The 12776-nt window shown below is 51.6% G+C and overlaps 1 protein-coding gene across 2 annotated transcripts in view; it reads left to right on the top strand.

Annotated features, from left to right (window-relative positions):
- Positions 1-12776, top strand: part of ABCD3 (ATP binding cassette subfamily D member 3) — a 51767-nt gene that overhangs the window by 23246 nt on the left and 15745 nt on the right. For both annotated transcript variants that reach the window (XM_068166278.1, XM_068166277.1), the window contains exons 4-9: positions 2125-2213; positions 3814-3883; positions 5027-5124; positions 7072-7195; positions 8782-8838; positions 11310-11452. In XM_068166278.1, coding sequence (XP_068022379.1) covers positions 2125-2213; positions 3814-3883; positions 5027-5124; positions 7072-7195; positions 8782-8838; positions 11310-11452 — 581 coding nt within the window. The remainder of the gene's footprint in view (positions 1-2124; positions 2214-3813; positions 3884-5026; positions 5125-7071; positions 7196-8781; positions 8839-11309; positions 11453-12776) is intronic.

The raw sequence follows: 12776 nt of genomic DNA, 5'->3' as shown, positions 1-12776 counted from the left end.
GGACAGCTCAGTGACAAAAAGGAAGCAGGTGGAAGCTGAATGCCGCAGAGTGCTGATGGAGCTGGCTTCCATCAACATCAAAAGGCCATGGCCATGAGAAGAGGTTACTGACAATCCCCAGAAACCCAAGCATTACTGCCACCTTTGGAAAGCCAAGCAGAGTGGAAGCTACAGGCTGGTCAGCCCCCCCGTGTGCCTGCTAAGACTGTGAGCACATCCTCCGGAAGCTGACTCTGGCTGCACGGAGGACAGAAAGGGGATGGTAACACCAGCCTGGATTAGCAATGGCAGATCAGCCTTTACTAAGCCAATTGCCTGCAGGGGTGACCTGACTGACAGTGTGGATGAGGGAGGAACAGAGGGTGTTGAATGCTTTGATTATAGTGAATCCTTGAGACTGAGGTCTCCCCTGCTAGCCAAACGGGATTGGCTAGCTAGGAAAGCTGTCTGGACTGTTAGATTCAGAGGATTTTGGTCTGACTGGTTACTGTTACTGGCCCTGTTTTAAATGTGAATTTGGAGCAGGTGGCCTTCAGAGGTCCCTTGCAACCTGTATCACTCTGTGGCAGAAAGGTGTCTCAGAATAGCAGTGTCTTCTTTGTGCCTGCAATTGAGTCCTGTGTCCAGTTCTGGGCCCCTCAGTTTAGGAAGGAGGTTGACTTGCTGGAACGAGTCCAGAGAAGAGCAACAAAGTTGGTGTGAGGGGTTTGGAGCACAGACCTGTGAGGAGAGGCTGAGGGAGCTGGGGTTGCTTAGCCTGCAGAGGAGAAGGCTCAGGGGTGACCTCATTGCTCTCTACAACTACCTGAAGGGAGGTTGTAGACAGGCAGAGGTTGGTCTCTTCTCCCAGGCAGCCAGCACCAGAACAAGAGGACACAGTCTCAGGCTGCACCAGGGGAGGTTTAGGCTGGATGTTAGGAGGAAGTTCTATACAGAGAGAGTGATTGCCCATTGGAATGGGCTGCCTGGGGAGGTGGTGGAGTCACCATCACTGGAGGTGTTCAGGAGGAGACTTGATGGGGTGCTTGGTGCCATGGGTTAGTTGTTTAGGTGGTGTTGGATTGGTTGATGGGTTGGATGTGATGATCTTGAAGGTCTCTTCCAACCTGGTCTGGTCTATTCTATTCTGTTCTGTTCTGTTCAATTCTCCATCCATGGGACGTGGCCAGCACAACCAAGTACCAGCCAAGTTAAGCTTTGTAAGGACAAGCTTTCTCCATGAAAATACTGGCAGGGTTTTATGAAACATTTTGTGTGCTGGTGTGTTTCCTGTGAAGTAAGCAAATATAACCTTAGCTGGGAGCAGCAGGGTAATGCTTCTCTGCTAGGTATGATTGCAGCACTTCACAGAATTGTCAGGATTGGAAGGGACCTCAAGGATCACCCAGTTTCAGCCCCACTGCCATGGGCAGGGACACTTTCCACTAGATCAGGTTGCCCTGAGTCACATCCAGCCTGGCTTAAAAACTTTCAGGGATGAGGCTTCCACCAGCTCCATGGGCAGCCTGTGCCAGTGTCTCACCACCCTCATGGGGAGCAACTTCTTCCTGATGTCTAATCTCAATCTCTCCTCCGCTAGCTTGGATCCATGCCTCCCAGTTCTGTCACTACCTGACACCCTAAACGGTCCCTTGCCAGCTTTCTTGTAGACCCCCTTCAGACACTGGAAGGCCACAATAAGGTCTCACAGTCTCACAGTATCGCTAAGGTTGGAGGAGACCTCGAGGATCAGAGTCCAACCTGTCACCACAGACCTCATGACTAGACCATGGCACCAAGTGCCACATCCAATCCCCCCTTGAACACCTCCAGGGATGGGGACTCCACCACCTACCTGGGCAGCACATTCCAATGACAAATGACTCTCTTGGTGAAGAACTTTCTCCTCACCTCCAGCCTAAACTTCCCCTGGCACAGCTTGAGACTGTGTCCTCTTGTTCTGGTGCTGGTTGCTAGAGAGAAGAGCCCAACCCTTTCCTGGCTACAACCACCTTTCAGGTAGTTGTAGAGGGCAATGAGGTGACCCCTGAGCCTCCTCTTCTCCAGGCTAAACAATCCTCAGAGCCCTCCCCTGCTGTGGGCTGTGTCCATTGTGTAATGGTTGCCCTTCTGCTTGTGCTCCAGACAGGTTACCTGATGCTCATCGCTGTGATGCTGGTCCTCCGCACATACTGCGACATCTGGATGATTCAGAACGGAACAGTCATTGAAAGGTATCTCTACACCTGCTGGGTGTGAACACTCCTCCCTGTCATTCACAGGGAAAGCAGTGTGGCACAACACACTGCACAGCACTTGATAGCTGCTTTGTTCCTGTGAAGCCGCTGGGGAGCTGATACCTTTGCAGTTTTTGGATGAGATTCTCTCTCTCTGTTTCACTTCAAACCAACCCCCTCATTTTTACTCAGCTCTCAGTCCCCTGCTGAACACAATTTGATGTTGCTCCTTTCTTTTTCTTTACCCAAAATTTATTGCCTCAGTGATTTTCATTTCTTCCTGTCACGTTTTGTACACTGAAGTCTCTCAAACCCACTTTGATTTCAGTGGTTTCAGCATAGCACCATAGTGGTTCCATGCCACAGTCTTGGATGTGCTGGTTGGAAATCAGGGCTGTTCCTTCTTCTTACTGAACCATGGAATCATAAAACTCTTTTGGTTGGAAAAGACCTCTAAGACCAGCACCACCATGGCCATTAAACCAGGTCCTGATCCTCCTGAACTTCTCTGTCTCTCCTTGGCCTGCCAAGGTCACCGTCCTCAATGTTCACGCTGTGAGCAAGGCAATTGTCTCTTGGCCTTTGCTCTCCTGCATCAAAGCCTCCCACTCCTAGGTATCAGGCTCCTCATCTGCAGTCATGGGCTTATTTCTCTGCCAGGACAGCAGTGGCAGCACAGCCCTTCTCCAAGAGGTCACTACATTCCTGCTAGTCCCAAATCCACCAGCCAGAAGTGCCACTCTGGTGCTGAGAACAGGGGCAGGGAAACCTGGGAGCATCCTCCGTGTGAGCTGTTTGCTCTTTAGCTTGGTAAACACAAATTGTTCAATCTCACTGCATTAGAAAGGCTCTTCTAGATCTCTGGTTGTTGCTGATTGAAGCATTCAGGACATGTCTTGAAGTGGCAATTCAAAATAATGCTGTATTTCAGGAGAGACTTGCAGAGCTTTGTAGAATGGAGGAACTGCATTGTTGCCTTCCAGTGTCTGAAGGGGGCTACAGGAAGGCTGGGGAGGGACTGCTCAGGATCTCAGGTAGTGCTAGGAGTAGGGGGAATGGAATGAAGCTGGAGGTGGGGAGATTCAGGCTGGAGGGGAGGAGGAAGTTCTTCCCCATGAGAGTGGTGAAGCCCTGGAATGGGTTGTCCAGGGAGGTGGTTGAGGCCCCGTCCCTGGAGGTGTTTAAGCCCAGGCTGGCTGAGGCTCTGGCCAGGCTGATCTAGTGTGGGGTGTCCCTGCCCATGGCAGGGGGGTTGGAACTAGCTGATCCTTGTGGTCCCTTCCAACCCTGACTGATACTATGACACTATGACTATAACTACTTTGTTTCTGTCTTGTGGGAATCTGTAAGAGCAGAGGAGGAAAGGAACTTGTGTTTGGAGCGCATGGATTTCTGAGCCCTAAGGCAGGTCATGGCTGCAGGAGCATGAGGGATGTAATTGCTTACCTGCCATGGCTCACTTTGCACAAGTCTGTCGTGCTTGGTCTTGTAGCTGATACTACAGACTTCCCCCAGGAGGTTTGGTCTTCCTGGGAGATGCTAGCTGGTGCTGTCTTGCTTCTCATGTAACTAACTCCTACCTGGTGGTCCTTTGCAGTTCGATCATCGGCCGCAGCAGGAAGGATTTCAAGAAGTACCTGTTCAGCTTCATCGCTGCCATGCCTGCTGTGAGTGCTCTAGCAGCTCTTTTCCTTACTGATTGCAGCCTTTTCTGGCAGATGTTTAGGTTTCCAGGTGGGTTTTGGTGACAGCAGTTTTGATAGCTTCATGTGCCATCATCTCTAGCACTGCATAACAACACTGGATGGATCGGATGGCACTTCAGCATTGTAGGTTTGGAATTCCTCTGACACTGCTGAAGATTTCTTTTTAGTCTCTATTGTTGGGTGGTTTGTTTTCAATCCCTTTTGGGTTCTTCTGGGGCTTGTTATGGTTTTATCCATCCTTAACTTTCCTTCAGCTTGTCAACAGCTGTGACCTGCACTGAATAGGTTTTTATCCGAAGAGCTGAAGATATGTATGAGGGAGGGAGAGGAGGGAGCCCTCTGCAGAGGGAGGGAGAGGAGGGAGCCCTCTGCAGAGGGAGGGAGAGGAGGGAGCCCTCTGCAGAGGAGGGGAGAGGAGGGAGTCCTCTGCAGAGGAGGGGAGAGCAAGGAGCCCTCTGCAGAGGGGGGGGAGAGGAGGGAGCCCTCCGCAGAGGGAGGGAGAGGAGGGAGCCCTCTGCAGAGGGAGGGAGAGGAGGGAGCCCTCTGCAGAGGGAGGGAGAGGAGGGAGCACTCTGCAGAGGGAGGGAGAGGAGGGAGCCCTCTGCAGAGGAGGGGAGAGGAGGGAGTCCTCTGCAGAGGAGGGGAGAGCAAGGAGCCCTCTGCAGAGGGAGGGAGAGGAGGGAGCCCTCCGCAGAGGGAGGGAGAGGAGGGAGCCCTCTGCAGAGGGAGGGAGAGGAGGGAGCCCTCTGCAGAGGGAGGGAGAGGAGGGAGCCCTCTGCAGAGGAGGGGAGAGGAGGGAGTCCTCTGCAGAGGAGGGGAGAGGAGGGAGCCCTCCGCAGAGGGAGGGAGAGGAGGGAGCCCTCTGCAGAGGGAGAGGAATCTTGTATAAACCCCCCCATTTTAGTATAAAATTCCCTGGGATCTGGAGCTTTTAAAGGCCAATCGGTGGTCCTGCAGACAGTCTGGTCGTTTTTGGGTTAATGCTGTAACTGCCTTAAAGGAGGGGAGTCCCCTGTTGTGAAGTGCTTGCACAGTGTATGCTGCAAACTGATCAAAGTGTGTTAAACCTTGTTAGCTGAATACTGCCAAATTGTCTTGCTTTAGATCTCCTTAGTGAATAACTTCCTGAAGTATGGTCTGAATGAACTGAAACTCTGCTTCCGAGTACGACTTACCAAGTACCTCTATGAAGAATACCTGAAGTAAGTAACACTTTGTTAGTGTTTAAAGCTTTAAAACCTTCAGGACAGAATAGACTAGAATAGAACAGAACAGAATAGCACTTACCAGATGGCCAAGGGATCAGGCCCAGCCAGCATGGATTTAGGAGGGGCAGGTCCTGCCTGACCAACCTGATCTCCTTCTATGCCCAGGTGACTGCCTGGTGGATGTGGGGCAGGACGTGGATGTAGTCTGCCTGGACCTCAGCAAGGCCTTTCACACTCTCCCCCATAGCAAACTCCTGGCCAAGCTGTCAGCCCCTGGCTTGGATGGGAGCACACTGCACTGGGTTAGGAACTGGCTGGAGGCTGAGCCCAGAGAGTGGTGGTGAATGGTGCCACAGCCAGCTGGCAGCCAGGCACCAGTGGTGTGCCCCAGGGATCAGTGCTGGGCCCCATGCTCTTTAATATATTTATCCATGACCTGAATGAGGGCATTGAGTCCATCATCAGTAAGTTTGCAGATGACACCAAGCTGGGGGCAGGAGTTGATCTGCTGGAGGGTAGAGAGGCTCTGCAGAGGGACCTTGACAGGCTGGACAGATGGGCAGAGGCCAAGGGCAGGAGACTGAACACATCCAAGTGCCAGGGGCTGCACATTGGCCACAGCAACCCCAGGCAGTGCTACAGGCTGAGGTCAGAGTGGCTGAGAGCAGCCAGGCAGAGGGGGACCTGGGGGTGCTGGTTGATGGTAGGCTGAACATGAGCCAGCAGTGTGCCCAGGCAGCCAAGAGGGCCAATGGCATCCTGGCCTGCATTAAGAACAGTGTGGCCAGCAGGAGCAGGGAGGTCATTCTGCCCCTGTACACTGCACTGGTTAGGCCGCACCTCGAGTATTGTGTCCAGTTCTGGGCCCCTCAGTTTAGGAAGGAGGTTGACTTGCTGGAAGGTGTCCAGAGAAGGGCAACAAGGCTGGGGAGGGGTTTGGAGCACAGCCCTGTGAGGAGAGGCTGAGGGAGCTGGGGTTGCTTAGCCTGGAGAAGAGGAGACTCAGGGGAGACCTTCTTGCTCTCTACAACTCCCTGAAGGGAGGTTGTAGACAGGTGGGGGTTGGTCTCTTCTCCCAGGCAGCCAGCACCAGAACAAGAGGACACAGTCTCAGGCTGCACCAGGGGAGGTTTAGGCTGGAGGTTAGGAAGAAGTTCTATACAGAGAGAGTGATTGCCCATTGGAATGTGCTGCCTGGGGAGGTGGTGGAGTCACCATCCCTGGAGGTGTTCAGGAGGAGACTTGATGGGGTGCTTGGTGCCATTGGTTAGTTGTTTAGGTGGTGTTGGATTGGTTGATGGGTTGGACACAATGATTTTGAAGGTCTCTTCCAACCTGGTTTATTCTATTCTATTCTAAGAAAACAGAATAGAACAGAACAGAACAGACCAGGTTGGAAGAGAGCAAGGTGCTTTAGTAGATTAGGTCTGCTGTTCAGAAAAGACTTGTGGTTGCAGTTATCTTGCACTTGAGTGCCTCATCCATGTCATATGTGGCACAGACACAAACCAGCAAAGCTGGCTGGATTGTGGGCTAAAACAAATATGTTCTTAGATCCCTGGGTTAGCTTCCAGAGTGCTCCAGTTGTTTGAATATAGTTCTGCTAATCCTGCAGACTGAATGGGATGTGTGAAGTGAGTAGCTGTGCATGTCCTCCTGCACTGAGTTTTGGCTGTTAGGTGTGCCAGGTTTCAAGGGGTTTCTGAGTCTAGATGCAGCAGCAGTGTGTGTAGAGGAGCACAGGCTTGAGCTTCAAACGAGACATCCTGGAGCATAAGCACTTCTGTGGATCTGGTCAGGCAGAAGCACAAGCTGTGGTGACTCCATGTGGTCATTTAACACTTGCACTACTTCTACAGTTGTATGAAGTGTGGGGTTCCAGGTGCTTGAGAGCCCAGGTAATGAGTTCTTTCCTGTCACTCAGTTGTTGTTTTGTTGCAGAGCTTACACGTACTACAAGATGGGAAATCTGGACAACCGGATAGCTAATCCAGACCAACTCCTTACACAGGATGTAGAGAAGTTCTGCAACAGTGTAGTGGACCTGTACTCAAACCTTATCAAGGTAAGTCTTTCCAGAGAGAATCTGAGTGGGAGCTGTGGTATGGGAGCTCCAAAGCATTGCTTGCGTTTCTCTGTGCGCTGCTTGGAGTGTGGCACTCGCAAGAAGTGTTCATGGTGACACGTCGTTTCGCTGCCTGTGCTTGCCATCACCTCTGCTAAACTACTCCTGTTGTTGATCTGTGAGAGGGTAGGAGAGCTCTGCAGAGGGACCTTGACAGGCTGGACAGATGAGCATAGCCCAAGGGCATGAGATTGAACACATCCAAGTGCCGGGTTCTTCACATTGGCCACAACAACCCCATGCAGTGCTACAGGCTGGGGTCAGAGTGGCTGAGCACCAGGCCAGGTAGAGAGGGACCTGGGGGTGCTGGTTGATGGAAGGCTGAACATGAGCCTGCAGTGTGCCCAGGCAGCCAAGAAGGCCAATGGCATCCTGGCCTGCATGAGGAACAGTGTGGCCAGCAGGAGCAGGGAGGTCATTCTGCTCCTGTATACTGCACTGGTTAGGCCACACCTTGAGTCCTGTGTCCAGTTCTGGGCTCCTCAGTTTAGGAAGGAGGTTGAGTTGCTGGAAGGTGTCCAGAGAAGGGCAAGAAAGCTGGGGAGGGATTTGGAGCACAGCCCTGTGAGGAGAGGCTGAGGGAGCTGGGGTTGCTTAGCCTGGAGAAGAGGAGGCTCAGAGGAGACCTTCTTGCTCTCTACAACTCCCTGAAGGGAGGTTGTAGACAGGCAGAGGTTGGTCTCTTCTCCCAGGCACCCAGCACCAGAACAAGAGGACACAGTCTCAAGCTGTGCCAGGGGAGGTTTAGGGGGAGGTTAGGAAGAAGTTCTATACAGAGAGAGTGATTGCCCATTGGAATGGGCTGCCTGGGGTGGTGGTGGAGTCACCATCACTGGAGGTGTTCAGGAGGAGACTGGATAGGGTGCTTGGTGCCATGGGTTAGTTGATTGGGTGGTGTTGGGTGACAGGTTGGACTCGATGATCTCAAAGGTCTTTTCCAACCTATTCTGTTCTATTCTGTTCTTTTCTGTTCTGTTCTCTATTTTTTCAGTGCTGTGTTGCTCATACCAGCAGAAGTATGTAGCTAAAGTACAAATTCACATGTTTTAAAGCTTCTGGCTACAAACCCTGTAGTTCTGTTGCTGTAGCTTTGAGTGCATGAAACAGGATGCTCCCAAACTGGGATACTGCTTCCATCAGGTACTTGGCCAGCTGTATGGCATTAACCTTCTGCTCAGGACTTCTTACACTTCAGTTTAGCAATCAAGGGGTCTGGTACAGTGTTGCTTGGTGAGCAGAGTGTTACTGCAGGCCTAACCCAGTGCAGTACTTCTGTCACATGGTATGTGCTTTGGCTGCAGATGCTGCTGCTTTTGTGTTCAGTTCTTGAGTGAAGGTTGTCAGGAGACTGTCATGGCTGAGATTCCTTTTCTTACAGCATTCAGCCTCTGCAGCAGGTCAACCAGTGCTGTGCTTCAGTGAAGTACTGTGACTGTTCCCTGGGGGGATGGTGGCTCCTGGGCCATTTTGTAGCATTTCACACTCAGGTTCTTATCTTGGTTTTCTTTCCTATGCTTCTCTTACAGCCCCTTTTGGATATAGTTCTGTACATCTTCAAGCTGACCAGTGCAATAGGAGCACAGGTAAGTGGAGTGGGTTCTTCATCCTTGAAAGTAAATCTTTCCTTCTTCAGCCTTGTTCCTGTTTGGAGAACCACAGCCCCTCTCACCTCGGACAGCCCAGAGGGCTGCTTGCAGCCTCCTGCCAACCAACCCCCTTTCACTTCCTGGTGCCTCACATACACTATATGAGCCAACAGGAGATCAGGAGAGCCACAGAGAGAAGAGGAGAAAAGGAGACAGAATAGTTTGCACAGCAAACTATATCCTAGCCAGCAAGCAAATGGGATGATACAGACATACCTGTATTACTGTGTTGTGTCCAATCCCCTACTTTATTTACCTTTTTACTCACAGATGTCCAGAAAGTTCCTATTCTTGTTTGTAACTAACATGCTAGGCTAAAGCATCAGCCTTAAACCCTAACAACCAAAAATACACTTCTACCCACAATGCTCAAGTGCTCTCTGCTTTGAGGCAAGCAAAATAAACCCCAGAGTGTGCAGGCACTCCATCAACAGTTTGAAGGAGCAGCAAAGCTTTTGGGAATCCCATTTAGTGCAGTACCTGTCTGGCTGCTTGTGTTCTGCATCACTTCCATTTAAGGGAGGACGTCAGTGCCCTGCTTGTTTGCAGCCTCCAGTCAGGGCAGCCGTACCTTGCTTGGAGCTGCATGACTGCTGTGTTCCACACCCTGTTGGCTGAGGAATTTCAGAAAGAATTCTCCATCTTAGTGCAGTGATGCATCATTAAAAATGTGGAGGGTTTGACAAGAAGTAGGTCTGGAACTCCATGTAGATTCTGTCAAGATAGCCTGCAGTAAGGCTTAGCTGAGCCTAGGAGTTCTTCCCAGCCTTGGGTGTCTTTGCCTTGCTGGGTGTAGTGCTGTTAGTGCAGGCAGTCTATGCCAGAGTCAAGCTGTGGCTTTGGTTTTCTGTTGTGTCACACCTCCTGCTGTTTGGGAGCCCTCTTATGTTGGAGATTAGGATCCAGAAGAATAAGAGAGAGCTACCAGGACTTCTTGAGAGAGGCAGGGAATGTGGAGTCCCCATCCCTGGAGGTGTTCAAGAGGGGATTGGATGTGGCACTTGGTGCCATGGTTTAGTCATGAGGTCTGTGGTGACAGGTTGGACTTGCTGATCTTTGAGGTCTCTTCCAGCCTTGGTGATTCTGTGATTTAAGAATCAAAGAAGGGAAGGGGCTTGAAATATTGTCTGTTAGGGCAATATAGCAAATACAGAAGAAAAGTAAGGCATGAAAAAGAGGAAGTGAGAAGGGACCAGGACACTGTTAGTTAAATAAGATAGGACACTAAAACACAGAGATTGCACTGGGTGATGGTAAAAACTTGTGTAGAGGAATGGGATGGGAAGGGCATCTAAGGACAGAGAATCAGTAGAATTAATCATAGTATTGTGTGTGTTGGAAATGACCTCCAATGTCATCAGGTGCAACCTTGAACCCAGCCCCACCATGGCCCCAGGTGTCATGGCCACACAGTTCTTGAACACCTCCAGGGCTGGTGACTCCACCACCTCCCTGGGCATCCTGTTCCAATCCCTGACCACTCTTGCAGCAAAGAAATTTTCCCTAATCTCCAATTTAAACCTCCCCTGGTGCAGCCTGAGGCCATTTCCTTTATTCTATCTCCTGATACAGGGGAGAAGGGACCCACCCCCTCCTGACCGCAACCTCCTCTCAGGGAGCTGTAGAAAGCAATGAGGTCTCCCCTGAGCCTCCTCTCCTCCACACTAAACAACCCTAGTTGCCTTAGCTGCTCCCTCCCAGCCCTGTTCTGCTGACCCTTCCCCAAGCTTTGCTGTCACCACCACAGGTGCCCTCTACTAACTACCAGTAGCTGCAGCACAATGGAGAGCAAGGTGATAGGATTTGCTGGGGTGGTTGAGCTGATGGCAACAGTATCATAGTATAGTATCATGGTATCAGTCAGGGTTGGAAGGGACCACAAGGATCAGCTAGTTCCAACCCCCCTGCCATGGGCAGGGACACCCCACACCAGAGCAGGCTGCCCAGAGCCTCATCCAGCCTGGGCTTAAACACCTCCAGGGGCAAGGCCTCAACCACCTCCCTGGACAACCCATTCCAGGGCTTCACCACTCTCATGGGGAAGAACTTCCTCCTCACCTCCAGCCTGAATCTCCCCACCTCCAGCTTCATTCCATTCCCCCTACTCCTATCACTACCTGAGATCCTGAGCAGTCCCTCCCCAGCCTTCCTGTAGGCCCCCTTCAGATACTGGAAGGCCACAATGAGGTCACCTGGGAGCCTTCTCTTCTGCAGACTGAACAGCCCCAACTCCTTCAGTCTGTCCTCACAGGAGAGGTGCTCCAGCCCTCTGCTCATCCTCCTGGCCCTTAATAGACCCCTGGGAGGCAAGGCTCAAGGAGCTCCTTCTTTCTGGGTGTTTTGGATACAAATGTTGCTGCTTGCTAGCATCTAAAAGGTAAACTTCTGCTCTTGTTTGAACTTTGCAGGGCCCAGCTACCATGATGGCCTACTTGATTGTTTCAGGGTTTTTCCTGACCCGTTTAAGGAGACCAATTGGCAAGATGACCATTACAGAGCAGAAGTACGAAGGGGAGTACAGATACGTCAACTCACGGCTGATCACAAACAGGTACAGAGCTGCCTGGCTGGCAGTGCACCAGTGGCAGAGTGGTACTGTAGTGGAAGCTGTGTGTTAAAATTCACTTGGAAAGCCTGATGATTTGGTTCTGAACAAAGTGTTCAGGGCTTGTACAGGTGATTATGAAATAATTATGTCCTGATTCCAGAGACAAACTGCAGCTGGGGTATAGAACAGCTTAGGCTGGAGGAGACCTAAGAGATCATCTAATCCAGTCTTCCTGCCATGGGCATGGACACCTCTCAACTAGCCCTCAAGGTTACTCAAGGCCCCATCCAACCTGTCCTTGAGCGTCTCCAGGGAGGGGCATTCCCTGACCAATCCATTCCAGAGCCTTGCCACCCTCAGAGTGAAGAATTTCTTCCTCAGATCCAGTCTAAACCTCTTCTCCTTCAATTTCAATCCATTCTCCTTGTCCTGTTGGCAGACACTCTTGTACAAAGTCCCTCTCCAGCCTTCCTGTAGGATCCCTTCAGGTATTGGAAGGCAGCTCTAATGTCCCCCCACCAGAGTCTTCTCCAGGTTGAACAACCCCAGTTCCCTCAGCTTATCATAGCAGAGGTGTTCCAGCCCCTAGGTCATCTTTGTGGCCTTTTCCAACAGATTTATGTCCCTCTTGGGGTGGGGACACCAGAACTGGACGCAGTATTTGAGGTGGGGTCTTGCCAGAGCAGAGTCAAGGGGCAGAATCCCCACTCTTGCCCTGCTGGCCACACTCCTCCTGATGCATCCCAGCACACAGCTGCCTGCTGGGCTGCTTGAGGGCACTACCAGCTCATGGTGCCCTTCTCCTCTATCAACACCCCCAAGACCTTCCCTTCAGGGCTGTTCTCAACCCACTCTGTACCCAGTTTGTATTTGTGCCTTGGATGGGCCCAACCCAGGTGTAGGACCTTGCCCTGTGACTTGTTGAACCTGATGCTGTTGGCACTGGCCCCTTTCTCAAGCCTGTCACAGTCTCACAGTATCACCAAGGTTGGAAGAGACCTCGAGGATCATCAAGTCCAACCTGTCTCCACAGGCCTCATGACTAGACCATGGCACCAAGTGCCACATCCAATCCCCTCTTGAACACCTCCAGGGATGGGGACTCCACCACCTCCCTGGACAGCACATTCCAATGACGAATGACTCTCTTGGTGAAGAACTTTCTCCTCACCTCCAGCCTAAACCTCCCCTGGCACAGCTTGAGACTGTGTCCTCTTGTTGTGGTGCTGGTTGCCTGGGAGAAGAGACCAACCCCTTCCTAGCTACAACCACCTTTCAGGTAGTTGTAGAGGGCAATGAGGTCACCCCTGAGCCTCCTGTCAAGGTT

Source organism: Melanerpes formicivorus, unplaced genomic scaffold, assembly GCF_026170545.1.
Source record: "Melanerpes formicivorus ecotype bairdi unplaced genomic scaffold, bMelFor1.0.p_v2 SCAF_99, whole genome shotgun sequence".
In the NCBI taxonomy this organism is placed as follows: domain Eukaryota; kingdom Metazoa; phylum Chordata; class Aves; order Piciformes; family Picidae; genus Melanerpes; species Melanerpes formicivorus.
This window is presented reverse-complemented; position numbering and strand designations above follow the sequence as displayed.